This window comes from Hippocampus bargibanti, linkage group LG06, assembly GCF_051943395.1.
Source record: "Hippocampus bargibanti isolate YZ-2025 linkage group LG06, ASM5194339v1, whole genome shotgun sequence".
Lineage (NCBI taxonomy): Eukaryota > Metazoa > Chordata > Actinopteri > Syngnathiformes > Syngnathidae > Hippocampus > Hippocampus bargibanti.
The window spans coordinates 8375489-8390106 of record NC_142739.1 but is presented as its reverse complement, the minus strand read 5'-3'; the positions used below and the strand labels follow the sequence as shown (position 1 = coordinate 8390106).

General features: G+C 40.5%; 1 protein-coding gene across 6 annotated transcripts in view; it reads right to left on the bottom strand.

The window, feature by feature from the left end:
- satb1b (SATB homeobox 1b) overlaps positions 1-14618 on the bottom strand; it is a 98401-nt gene that overhangs the window by 33364 nt on the left and 50419 nt on the right. For all 6 annotated transcript variants that reach the window (XM_088999639.1, XM_088999640.1, XM_088999636.1 and 3 more), the window contains 4 exons: positions 10333-10444; positions 9544-9621; positions 4769-5271; positions 2356-2568 (listed from right to left, as the gene is read on the bottom strand). In XM_088999639.1, coding sequence (XP_088855765.1) covers positions 2356-2568; positions 4769-5271; positions 9544-9621; positions 10333-10444 — 906 coding nt within the window. The remainder of the gene's footprint in view (positions 1-2355; positions 2569-4768; positions 5272-9543; positions 9622-10332; positions 10445-14618) is intronic.

Sequence of the window (14618 nt, the reverse complement as noted above, 5' to 3'; positions counted from 1 at the left end):
ACCTCTGCATGTGTTTTTTTACAAGCCTATAAAAACCGTCTTCTGTCTCGGCCTCAATTGCCACCTTGCATGATTTATGTGTGCATATTCATGCTGCATCGCGCTATATATGAGAGGCTGGCAGATGGCCAGGAGTGTGTGTGTGAGTGTACGCATATATGTGTGTGTTTTAGTGGCTTTGTGAAAATTGCCTCATGTAGGGCTACATGAGAGATGCTAGCAGGCTTTAAATCAGGCACTTAAATATCAGCCCACAGATATTCCACTGATGTTGATTTGTCAACATCTTTCCATCGTGTATATAGTTGTATTAAGTTCATCCTGTCCACTTCATATCTAATTAAAAACGGATTATTTTCTTACAGACAGTGTGTTGTAGGTGTTCAAATATCTGACATGTTTCGGCGTATACTTCCGCCTTTGTCACAGTCTCTGACGAAAGCGGAAGTATACGCCAAAACATGTCAGGTATTTGAACACCTTCAACACGCTGTCTGTAAGAAAAGAATCCATTTTAAATTAAATTAAAATTATTTCCATCGTGGCTTCAAGAAACATGGGTGCCCATTTTATTAAGATAAAAGTATCCCAAGTGTGCCTCCATTGTCCCAAAACGTTACCAAATATTCAACCTGCTTTTTCAACACGTTTGGCATCTTGGTGCGAGTTCAAGGGCGGACCTAAATAAGCTGCGGTCCACTGAATTGTTGAACATTTTTGGTTTCTCTGTATCGTTTCTACAAGTGGACTTTTTGTATTCTTCTTCTGACTATTGTCGTTTTGGACATACTGTGGACTAAAAAAGGGGAAACTGCAACAGAGATTTTCAACAAACATCGCTGTTCTGTGACTTGGGCATTTTCTCCTGTTGACTGAGCGGACACTTAAACACAGTCAGAATTTGAAGATGAGCTTTCAGCTGCAAAGTGGTCGGTCCCACTAGAATGCTTTACAATCACACTTTTGACTTTCTGTGATGGTGCGCAGCCATTTAAAAAGGGGGATCAGTAGGGGTACGGTTTGTAGAAGGGAGGCTATGCAAAAACAAGACAGAGGAAGTTATTGTGGGCTGTTCTCAGCAGCTGGATACTGCTGACAAATGCACTTCTTCGTAGTATTCCTTTTGAACGCGGATGACTGACTCAAGTTGTGTAGTTGTTATACATTTGGGCGTCTTGGATTGGATTTGGATTGGATTGGATTTGCCTTTATTAGTCTCGCAGTGGAGAAATTTACATTTCACATTTCTGTCTTATTACGTACTGTACACTGAGCGCAAATCTGGTTAAGTAAAGACAAAAAAAGCGGATGTTTTAGGGTCATTTTGACCAATTCTAGGGGTTGCACAAAGGTAAACTTATCAAGCGATTTGTCCAATTTGCAACAAATTTTGAAAATATATAGAAACCACCCAGGTGGACCATAATACTATATTTTCCTGTGTATAAGACACACTGAAAAGCCTTCATTTTCTTCAAAAGACGACCGTGCGACTTTTATGCCGGTGCGCCTTATTGTATGTGAAGTAATATTGAGCCACAATAGGTCTCGCAACTAGTGTCAGCAGCCACGACTCCATTTTCCGCCCGTATAAGAAGTAGTGCGTGACACCAGCCTCTACTGTAGCGCCTTATAATGTGGTGTGCCTAATATTAAGAGAACTTTTATATATTTATATATTATATTTGTCATTCATTGAAGTTACACCTTATAATACAGTGCGCCATGTCTGTGGAAAAGGTTTGCTTTATACACCGGAAAATACGGTACAACGATCTGTAATAAAAAAAGTTCCGCCCCTGAAGCCAGTTTCACTTAACAACAGAAACGTTGACAAAAAATAAAATATCAATAAATATCAATAATATTAATCTGCATTTGCGACCTCAACAAATCCTCGAAAACCTTCACCTCTCAGTTGGATATGGAACAATTAAAAAAAAAATAAGAATTCAACTCCTGAAACCGGTTTAACTTTACGACATGAAATTATTAAAAAAGACACAGGAGGGCTTCCATTTTGATTTTAACGTTGGGGCTACTTTGACCATTTTCAGGGTGCCTTTTGCTAAAAAGATTTTGTCTACACAGATGGATGACGGTATATTGGATAGTTTGATTTGTTTTGAACCACCCGTTTTCAATCCCTCCAAATATAAACCTCTACGAGATTTTTTTTTTTCCTTTTGTGGACGATGTAATTTTGTAATATGGTTATCTTCAAGAAGCCAAGTTGGAAAAGACTGGAAGACAACCATTTTGGTTCAAAGTAGCTGATTCAGGGTCGCATTTACAAATCTGATGCATTGACAACTGTAGTAAGTCAATCTGCACACTGGAAGTGAATGGCCGCACCTGAACAGGCCGGCTGGGCGGTGTGCTGATGATCGGAGCAGCGCCCATGGCGGATGCGACGGTCAGGCTGCGCTCCCTCTCCTCCTGGTAAATGCGGTCACGCTCTGCCTCAGGCAACTGCAGGAAGTTCTGCATAGCGCGCAGATTGACAAGCAACGACTGCGAGGCTGTTTTTGGGTCCTCTTCTTTGCGCAGGATCTCAGACAACAAGCCCTGTGGGACACCACAGGCAAGTAGAGTTTAAGAAAAAGAAGGGAGGAAAACATTGTGATCAAAGTTTTGGTAAGTACTGGCGATGTCCAACTAGCGGGAAACCAAAATAAAGTTTGACTCCCACTTGTAAAAACATCTATGGTATTCTTCATATGACTTGTGAAGAGAACTACTTAGCGGAAGAGCCTTACAGAAACATTTAAAGGTGCTGTGAGTATCGCTGGAAATTGCTGGTTGCATCATACATGGGACAACAATATATAAGTTTTCATCTGCCATGGAAGAAAACTGGCCAAACATATTGTTAAAAAAATTTTGAGGAAAAACTGATGATTAATGATCATTTGTGGAAATCAAATAACAGTGAAAATTGTTTCTAAGCCTTGCGGGGAAATCTTGGACATATTCTTAGAAGTGTGACACAGCTGGCAATCAGCATGGCCTCTTGTTTTCTCGTCAATGGCGTTCTGTGGAGCGTGATTGGCTCTTTTTAGGAATCTCTCAGTCGCACGCTGCGCAATTCTCTCACTGTCAATAGGTGTGATTTGCTTTGAAAACAAGGTGACGGAGGCAATGTGCTGATTTTTAGCTACTTTTTAGTTGACTCGCTAATGTTCTGCCATGTTGGCGTAAAAGGAGACACTATTTTGTCATTGTTAAATGTCCACACAAGATGTACTAGTATACTGTTCACTCCAGAATTATATACTCAGTCGTTAACATTCTTGGTTCAAACAAATCATAATTTTGAGGGCATCACATTTTAAAAGAATTAAACAGAAAAACAAAAATAATGCAGCCCCTGAAGGAAGTTGGATTTGGTACTGTTTTGGTAATATGAAAAGAGTTGGCCAAAAACAGCAACAACAAAGTCTCAAAAAGCCATTCCTGAAAAAGTCCGCAGGAAGTCCGCCATTTTGTTTTAAGTAGCCATGGTTGGTTTAATGGGTATTTTTTGTTTTGTTTTAATTCCAGATCCCGAAGCCTGTTCCTTTGAGCAACATGAAATTTGCTAGACATGTTGATCACGAGTATAAACCCACAAAAAAGGTCTCAAGAAGGCCTGTTTGAAAAAGAAAAACAGGAAGTTGACAATTTTGGCTTGACTTCACTATTGTATGTACATATGTATGTATATATATATATATATATGTATATATATACAGTAAAGTCTCGTTATATCGATATCGTTTATATTGATAATACTGCTTATTACGACACTATTTTCATTTTCCGTGCACATTTCTAGTCTTTTTATGTATAATTAGTTCCGTTTAGTACAATTCGTGGTTTTTACGATAAACCGGTTACGACGTTGCTCTTTTTCATTTCCCGCCGGCCATTTTGCTATGTTTATATCGATACAAAAGATATTTAAGGTGAATTGATATTTGCTTAGGGATTTCTACACAGAACAACCATTATCGAAATCTGTATCGGTTGCTGTTATCGGTCGCTGTTATCAGTCGCGCCATTGGTCACGTGACTTGGTCACGTGAGTTTGTTACGTGACCAGCTCCCGTGTAGCAGACGCCAGGTCGTGTGTAGCAGACGACATTTTCTACCGTCTTCAACAATGGCGACAACAATGGCATACATGTTTGCAATCGATGAAAGTATATATATATATATATATATATTCTCCCCGATTGTGTGTGGGTAGACACATTTAATGATTGGCCATGCATAAATTACATCCTCAGCGATTCCCAAAGCTTCCTCACCAACACCTCCACCTGTACCTCATCTGCCGTTTGTATTAACCCCGCTCGCCCCACCACCTCCTCTTAAAAAAAAGAGCTAATAAATAATCCTCCAAAGACAAATTCTCAGTCGGCACACAAGGCCACATTCTTCCACCAACACAGATAACAGTTTGTTTGCGTGGGAGATAGTACATATTGTACTCTGGGCAGGAGAAGTACAACTAAAAGAATCTTATCACGTTATGTTGTACTGATTTTTTTTAAGATTGAAATTGAGAAAAGTCGTACATCTACGTAAGCCAAAGACATGTTCGTGAAAGATCAGAATTTGACGACTTGTGTATGAATATAAACGTTTTCAAGACAATAAATAATTAATTTCCAGGATTGAACATTGGTTTTATTTACGTATATATTTGAATACATTCCTTTTCAGTGTGTCTGAGCGAAATGAAATTAAATGGAGCAATTGTTCCTCTTTGTCACCATCTCACCTGAGTTCTGTTGAAGGCCACTCGGGCAAAGACGGCCTGTGAGATGCCGGCGCGCTTGAGCTCATCACGGACCCACTGGTAGATCTCGGAGGACACCTCGGTGTTGGACCCTAACTGGGGCTCCAAGGGCTTGGCGTGCGAGCTGCGGTTCACGGGCGGGTGATTAAGGTATTGCTGCGACAGCGACTGCTGCGCCAACAGGCGGTTGACAGCGTACTGCTGGTTGAGGATTTGAGCCATCACCAGCTGCTGATTGACCAGCTGAGGGCTAATGGGCGTGGACACCAGGCCCGGGTGGTGTAGCCCGGGCGGCATTTGCCTACCCCCTGCCTGGCCCCCTCCGTGCTGCGGGGGTGGCGGAGGGGCGTGGGACAGCGGGGGCACCGGCGACGAGGGTGTTTGCTCTGCTGTGCTGCCCGGGATGGGTTGCTGCTGCTGGGAAAAGCCCAAGTGGTTGTGGTTGGAGCCGGGGGGTGACAGGTCGGACAGGCCGTCCATCTCGGCTGTAGAAAGAAGAGGAAGAAAAAAAAATAGGGGCACGTGTGTAATTCAACAGAAAAAAAAGAGAGATCGGAAAACAGGTAACCACGACATTTAGGGAGACACTCTTTCATTTCCTGATCACTGAATTCAGATTTTTGAGCTGAACTGTTGAATAAGGACATCTGTAATTGGTCGCTATTTGACTGAAAAAAAAAATACAATCTGAAACACCCATTTCAAATCTTAACTCATGTCATTAACAAATTTATCTGGGAATTGAAAAGCATGACATTCGCAAATGTGTTTGGGTTTTGTTTTTTTCTTGTAGGAGGATTGCCGATAAAGCGCTGGTCAGACCTTTGCCAATGTTTTCCCTCTCACGAAGGAGCTGAATTTGCCTTTTGTACAGTCGCCCCCATTTCAAGGTCAGATAATTCCAGAGCCATACATATAACTTGGACATTAACTCTTTTCCTGATGAAAGAAGAGAGTCTAAGGTTTCTAACACTGCCTTGAATGTTTATGTTGTGGTGAAAGTCAATATTCGGTGGGTCGTGCAATTTGAGTGAAAATGACAAAAACATTGGCACTGCAGTGGACACATTTTTGCACATCGTCTGGCAGTGAATGAGTTAATGTCTGTCTTAAATGTGAAATATAAATGCTAAGCTTAGTTTAAAACCCTAATGTATAAAATTTTGCTTGAAAGCCTTATTGGAAAAGTTTGAAAAAACAAACTAAATCTGATACCCCAACTTTAACTTGAAATTTTACCATCAGTCTTAGTCTGAAACCGTAACCCTGGCAATAACCCCAAATCAGACATTCCTCATTTACCCTGAAACCCCGAAATCAGAACCTTATCCTTTACCCCGAAGAATGGTCCACAAACCCAAATTCCAAAGAACTATTTAAGATTAAAATATTAATGTCAACCTAACCCTCGCTTGAAACCATCATCTGAACCCTACCTTTGGTTCTGAGGTCAAAAATGTCATTACAGGCAAGAATTTGGTTCAAAGACATTCTTAGCCACAGGTGTCAAAGTCAAGGCCCGCGGGCCAAATCCGGCCCGCCACATCATTTTTTTTCGGCCCGCGAAAGCAAATCAAACTTGTTAAATTCCATGATGATTGCTAAAATCTGAGCCAAAATTTCACATTTTTGGATATCAACCACAATAAAAGTCATTATTCTTGACTTCAGATTTGAAAACGAGTTATTCATTAATTTGCTGTGTGCTCTATATGTAATATTTGAAGGGATTTAAACATTCTAATGGGTTCCCCAAATTCATAACGGGCCTCGAGAGGAAACCATAACTACAATGTGGCCCGTGGCAAGAAATGACTTTGACACCCCTGTTCTTAGCTCATAACGTCGATTATCTTTGCTGCCAATGCTGAATGCTTGCACTTTTGTTGTAGGACGTGAATGTGGCTTTTTCACAGCAGTGAGGGGGCCGCATTCATATGTGAACACCTCCACACTTTGCATTTATTCATCCCGATGAAAACGGCGCCGAGACATACTGTATGTTTTAAGCAGATGATGAAGATTAAAAAAAACACATGGAATTTCTCCAAAAATACCCACAATCATTCGCGGCCCGTTTCCCGACTGTCACTGAGCACAAAGCGAGCGGTCGAGATGTCTATTGAGCGTTTGTCAAAAACAAATGACGATGGAAGGTGGGGGAGTGGGAGGAACAACGACAAATAAAATCATCCTGGTAATAATCACATCTTCTTTTCCCGGTAATCCCTGTCATTCCCGGTCGGGTCTCTGCTGGGATAACTTGTATGTGAATGTGCGTGTTAAATGCTGCAGGGCACTGCCATGCAAATTGAATAGAGAAAAGGAGCATGCGGTCTCTGAAACTGGGGGAAGGAGGAGGGGGAGGTGGTCCTCTCGTGGAATGATGCCACAAAAGAACCCTTGGATTAAAGGCACAATGGGAACGTGATGTGGGCCGCGGGGGTGAAAAAGTGAATGAGGAGCTTAGGATACATGAGAAATGAGTCAAGATGGGAACTGATCGGAATTGATTGAAACAGATTCCATAGTTGATATTACTCCAAACCCGTCGTCAGAATCTGACGCCATATTACAGGGAAAATAAATCCTATTTTATGAATAAAAATATACAAACATCTGAATTAAAATATAACTTTAAAGCATTTTTCACACTGTGCTTAGCAGGGTGCTTCATCCCTGCAGCGTTTAATAGGAAGGTGATTGGCAGATTTGAGCCGTAGACCAACCAGCAAGAAAATCAGTCATTTGTTTCCTTGGAGGCCGCTTAGCAAACATGTCCTAATATGGCAAAGCAAGGCCGTTGTGCATGCGTCATGCATCAGAAAACCAAATGTAGTGTGAACACAGCCTTAACCATGTAAAATGGATGACTTGTTAAAACCTGGATAAAAATGTCGGTTTTTATATCGTTTGGGTTAATGAAAAAATATATTGGAAAAAAATTAACAATTCTCATCAAAGTATTTTTTTTGGTCAACAAAGTGCCATATGTTCCGAAGGATAAGGCACACCCCAATGAATGGTGTATTTTCAATCTGTTTTCATAAATCAAGCGCACCGGATTATAACGCGGCCCTTCAATGAATAAAAAATGTTTTTGAAATATATGTCAATCTATAAAAAGTTTCCAAATATAAGGCACAACACATTACAATTTGTCCAGTGCCTTCAACACCATCCAGCCAAATCTACTGGGGGACAAGCTGCGGTATGCCGGAGTCGACCACCACCTCACATTCTGGATTAGGGCACAGTCCTGGCTCTATTCCTGTTCACCCTCTAGACCTCGGACTTCAACTACAACACCCCAACCTGCCACCTTCAGAAGTTCTCTGACGACTCAGCTATTGTCGGCCTCATTACAGAGGGAGACGATCGGGAGTACAGGGGACTGACAAAGGACTGGTGCCAGTAGAATCACCTCCAGATCAACACCTGGAAAACCAAGGAGCTGGTAGTGGATTTCTGCAGGAAACAATAATCACCTGCACCGTTGAACATCCAGGGTTCGGACATTGAGAGGGTGACCTCCTACAAGTACCTGGGTATTACTCTCAACAATAAACTGGACTGGACTACAAACACGGATGCCCTAATCAAAAAGGGACAGAGTCGCCTCTTCCTACCCAGGAAACTGAGGTCTTTTGGGGTTCAGGGGTCACTCCTAAAGACTTTCTTTGAATCTGTGGTGGCTTCAGCCATCCACTATGGAATTTTCTGCTGGTCAGGCAGCATCACCACCCGGGAAAGGAAAAGACTGGAGCGCTTTGTCAAGAGGCCCAGTTCTGTCCTGGGCTGCTTACTGGGCAACCCGACCCCACCCCATCCCCTTTCAAATTACTGATGTGGACTGCAAATGTCCCCATTGTGGGATGAATAAAGGTTTTCTGATTCTGATAAGGCGCTACAGTTGCGGCTGACAGAGGTTGCGAGACCTGTTGTGGTTCTATATTACTTCACTTATATGGTGCACCTTCGTATTAGGTGGAGGGTCATCTTTTGTAGAAAATGAAGGCTTTTGGGTACACCTTATACACGGGAAAATACGGTAATTTGTTTTTACACAATAAACATTATTCTCATGACATCTCATAACACGAACCCCCAAAAAGTTAATACGTTAAAAAAAGACACCTCAAACATTGGGGCCAAGCTAAGAAAAGTGGAAAGTTACTGTTCTCTAAGAATTTGACTTTTTCCTCAAAAAAATGAAAATTTGTATTTTCTTTTGAAAAACAATAATAAATAAATAAATGTATATATATATATATATATATATATATATATATATATATATATATATATATATATATATATATATATATATATATATATATATATATATATATATATCTATGCTGTCATATTATTTGTTATTGAGTTTTTTTTTGTTCTTTTGACTTCAAGACGGCGCCGCGAGAGTGGCTGCCTTTCCAGCAGCTCATGTATTTCATTTTTCTACTTTCATTCCTTTCATCACTTTGCTGCTGTGAAATGTAAATTTCTCCACTGTGAGACTAATAAAGGCATATCCAATATATATATATATATATATATATATATATATATATATATATATATATATATATATATATATATATATATATATATATATATATATATATATATATATATATATATATATATCGGACTGAAAAGATTATGATTATTTTTCAAAATAAGTATCACATTTCTTGAAAACAGCTATACACTAATGTATTTTATTTCCTTCATGGTACTTGGCCAAAACATACCTAATGCATTAGCACGGGGGCTCTCGCGAAGGACGCACGTACCCAGGTAGCCTTCCAGCTGAGATGATTGGCGGATGCCTAGAGGGTCGAGGGGGCAAACACACATAAAGCAAAGTTAATATACCAACAAAGAGCTTGCAGCTGTGGGAAAAATGGAACGATGCAATTCTTTCTATGCAACAAGCGGACATTCCAAAATGGGGTGTACCCAATAATGCTCCCATGCCTTGACGAGATAGCGTCGCAATGTCACGTTATTAATTATCTGTCCTGTCATCGCCACCAAGCAAAGATTCTGCTCGAGATTGCTAAGGAATGCAATTGCACAACATCTTCACAAACCTGGGTAATAATAAAAAAAATAAAATAAAATGAAGATCTCCAAATTGTGTGAAGCTTCAATGTTCCATGCAAAAAAGATGTGAAGCGGTTCTCAAACACAATGCTTCTACAACTAAAACATTTGTGATTTTAATATTACAATGACCGTGTGGAAGCCAATGGTTTTTGACTATAAAAAAAAGAAATGAAAAGAATAAAAGCTTGAAGCTTCAATTTATGTGTGGCATGATTGGATCAAATCAAAGCCGAGTCAGCTCAGCTGCTGAACAGTGTGGCGTAATCTCAAATTATTAGATAACAAGATAAAAATGCGTCGGCCGCTTCATGTGACAGCAGTGAGACAAAGACACACTTAGTCAGACAACATATTGGGTTAGTGCGTGTGAAGGACAAAAAGTGTGTGTGTCACATTTTTTGTAAAAACCCGCCCCACCCGGATCTGCTTACCCATCATATCCTTTGTCTTCTTGAAATGTTTATACCAGCGCCCAAATTCTTGACACTTTGCCGCTGACACATTTGCATAGTAAGTGCTGTTGACAATGGAGGAAATCATACTCTGAAAGAGAGATTGATTGGAAGGGGGGGAGAGAGGGAGACAGACAGACAGACAGACAGACAGAAAGACATGAGATCCCACCGTAGAATAAAAAATAAATACAATATAAATTACAACATGGACAAATATTGTCAAACAAGCAAAAATACAAAATTGACAGAAAATTTGAACTTAGAGAAACTAAAGCAGTTCACAGATGTCAGGAGTTGATGTTCACTCCATGCAATTCAGTGTTTTAAAATATCCAGTTCAATGATCCTGACACGGAATAAGAGTGCACAGGTGCCATGCAAGACGGATATCATGCAGTTGTCAGAAATACTGCCCAAAAAGAGTTGATTTTAGTTATCTAAGGTTAATGCTATAAAGGAACACATGAACTGAAATGGCTCTCAGATGCTAAAAATGTATGATAACAGACATGAAGCTTTTCTACATACAGCTACATTTGATTTCTGTAATTTTTAATGTAAATACAGTCAATTGGTTCTGGATTGGAATAAAAAAGGGAGGGGTGCAACACAGAAATGAAGCATTTATCAGAAACAGTGCTTATTCAACATAACTTATTCACTGCCAAACGTGCATATGTGTTCACTCCAGTGCCACGGTTTTTGTCATTTTCACTCAAATTCCAGGACCCACAGAATATTGAGTTTTAGGACTACATAAACGTTCAATACAGCGTTAGAAACCTTAGAGGCTTCTTTCATCAGAAAAAAAGTATTAAATTATATGGGTCTGGAGTAATATAAAGTACAACGTGAGGGAGGTTGTACAAAAGGCAAATGTTGCCCCTTTATGGGAGGGAAAAGCATTGCCAGAGGTCTGACCAGAGCTTTATCGGCACCCCCGCAAGGAAAACAAAAACCTGAACACCTTTCTTATTTCCTGTATAGGATAGCTGTCCATGGTAAGCGCTTTGTCACAGCTTCAGCTGTTGTTAAAGCACTATAATAATTTAAAACAGATTCTTTTCTTACAGACAGTGTATTGTAGGTGTTCAAATACCTGACCTGTTTCGGCGTCTACTTCCGCCTTCGTCAGAGTGTCACTCACACACAGGTGACACTCTGACGAAGGCGGAAGTATACGCCGAAACATGTCAGGTATTTGAACACCTACAATACACTGTCTGTAAGAAAATAATCTGTTTTAAATTAGATATCAACTAGACAGGATGAACTGAATACAACACTATAATAATAAATTAATAAATTTAGGAATGGCAGTGAATGAGTTAAGAGCAGTGCAGCACAGATGTATTGGTAGAGTTTGTATTGGTAGAGATTGGTAGAGCTTGAACATGCAGGGGAGGCGACAACGGTAAAAAGGAGTAAGTCGACACTTGGAGAGTACAGACATGGAGGAAAAAGTAAGCTAAACATATCAAGCATGCAAGCAGATTGGGTCTTGTACAACAAAGGGAACCGACAAAGTCGCTTTGCCTGTTCTCCTTTTTATCAAATGCCACCGAGTTTGTATGAAGTTGCTCTTTTTGTTTAATCACACACGGAAGCCGTGCATCTGTTGAACGAAGTAAAAGATCTTTACCTTCAGAAGGCCGCCGCGCAGCCGTTTAATAATAATAATCACAGCAGCTGGCTCTGTTTTAACAATCTGTTGGCAACTCGGAATTCAAGGAGATGGCGGGTCGCGGGGAGCATGTTGGCCGCGCGATCCCGAGTCACCGCGTTGGACTTGCGCCCTCCTCCTCATCCTCCTCACCTTCCTCGGAACTAAGCAAGAGAATCTTTGCCTCCTCCGTTGTGGATTTTCATTATTAATATGAATGTTTTAACACCTCGCTGGCCTCCGGGTGAATATCAAGGTTGGCACGGAGGAGGGCGGGGGGGGACACTTTTCGATCATCATACATATTCAAAAGAGCCCGACCATCTGTTTTCAAATTCCAGGTATATGCAGTCTTTATCATTTTCTCTGTAATGTATGCGCTGGGGGAGGTTGCTGGCTAGCACAGCAAGATCCAGGGCGACGCATATGATATTCTTTGACAAGGGGACACGATCTCTCAACTCCAGACCTCCGAGTCACCCCGTTCACTTGTTTAGAAGGTGAGGAATGAGGAAGGAAACCAAATGTATGTTATAAAACCTGACAAAAATAAATATACATCAACCCATCTGGCTTCTGTTTCAAAATGTTTCCTTGATGCCGGATTTTATTTTGAAAATCTAACCAATGATCACCCGGGCCAGGATAATTCCACTTGAGTGCTGACAACGCGCATAACTGCAGTGAATCTACTATAAAAAAGAAAAAAGAAAGAAAGAAAGGTAATTTACATTCAACGCAGACAACCTACTGGATCGATAATGACACACTCATAAGTGTGTTTTATTTTGAAAATCAATGCTGCGATAAGCACCAGTTTACAAATTGAACAATTTACCTCATGGATCAATAACGTTTTTATTTTGAAGTCCAGCAGATGAGCAGCTGGTCCTGAATACTACTACACGACTGCTCGACTGCTGACTACAACTTTTATAAGAGCAGTGGCTAGAGAAAGCGAGAGGGTGAAAGAGACACTGAATGCTGCCATGAGTGCCAACTATAATTAAACTACATTGATTTGACTTGATTACTCAAGTCAAATCAATGTGATTCCTCACTAACTACATTTACACTTTAGTTAGGAAGTGCGTGTCATCTGTGATGAAAAGAGTTCCTAAAATTCATCAGGGATCAATAAAATGTGCTTTTATTTTGAAAGTTATGGAGGACTAAAGGCCAAGTTACGCAATCCAAATTCTTGAAATTCGGTACATAAATTAGTGTGAGCGTGACATCTGTGCATCTGCTTATCGAGCAGATGGGCAGCTAGTTGAGAATGCTGCTTCTCGAGTGCTGACGAGAATTTATATAACAGCACTCATAGTGGGGGGGTCAAAACGCACAACGATTGGACGACAACGGCGGCTTTGATTGGACGGCAATGACATGCTCGACCGTGGGAGAATGCCGCTACACGCTGCAAAAAGTTGAATCACGGTTGTCTTTATTTCAAATTTACATATATACATTCAGGCTGTATGCGTAATAATGGTTCGATAAGAGCATGTGCTAGTTCAGGGGTCGCAACCCGCGGCTCCGGAGCCGCATGTGGCTCTTTCACCCCCCTGCTGCGGCTCCCTGCGGCTTTAGAAAATAAATGAGTATTTAATTTAATGTATATTATTTTAGTTTGTTCGTTTTTAAAATGTAATTCTAAATTTGAAGATTATGGTGATTATAAATAATACAAAATAAAACGTATTCAATTTTTTTGTCGCTCATAATATACGTCACAACCATCGACAGTGGACGTATATCCGGTCACTACCGCCAAATTGCGCACGGTTTCTTGAATGTTTCGACCCCCAGGTAGGCCAACTATGGATAAATCTAAGAAAAGAAAAGTGTCTGAAGAAAACAGAACGTTTAATGATACGTGGGCAGATTCGTTCACCTTCACCGCGGACGAGACGGGTTTACCGGTATGCTTAATATGTAAGGAGAAGTTAGCAAACAACAAAAAGTCAAATGTCGTAAGACATTTCCTGAACAAACACACAGCCTTTTTCAAATAGACATTGAGTATTTTTTCTTTTTTTTTTCTAATAGACATTGAGCATTATATTTGAAAGTAATCTTCAACCCAACGTCTTTTTTTCGGAGTTTAAAATGTTTTTGTTGCATGCAGAAATGTAATTTCGCTTCTCTGTAACAGTCCATTGATTCATAAATGCAACACACTATAGTTTCTTTATGCATATATAAAGGTAAAAAGTGATGATGAAAAGATGCAGTGTTGTCTTCATTTTAAATGTCAAAAGGATTGTGTGGCTCCCAGTGTTTTCTTTTATGTGGGAAATGGGTCCAAATGGCTCTTTGAGTCGTAATGGTTGCCGACCTCTGTGCTAGTTGATGCGATATGCCGTGATCTACACGTTAGGATAGCGGAAAAAAATCATTGGCACCACCCTACCCACTCTTGAGGACTTGCACACTGTAAGAATCAAGATATGGGTGCGGAAAAATCCTACTTGACCCTCCAGACCCTGCCCACCACCTTTTCCAGCTACTCCCTTCAGGCACGAATGATCCATGCACACCAAATTCAGCAGACATTTATAAACAGCTTCTTTCCCCCGTTGCCATTAACGCTCTA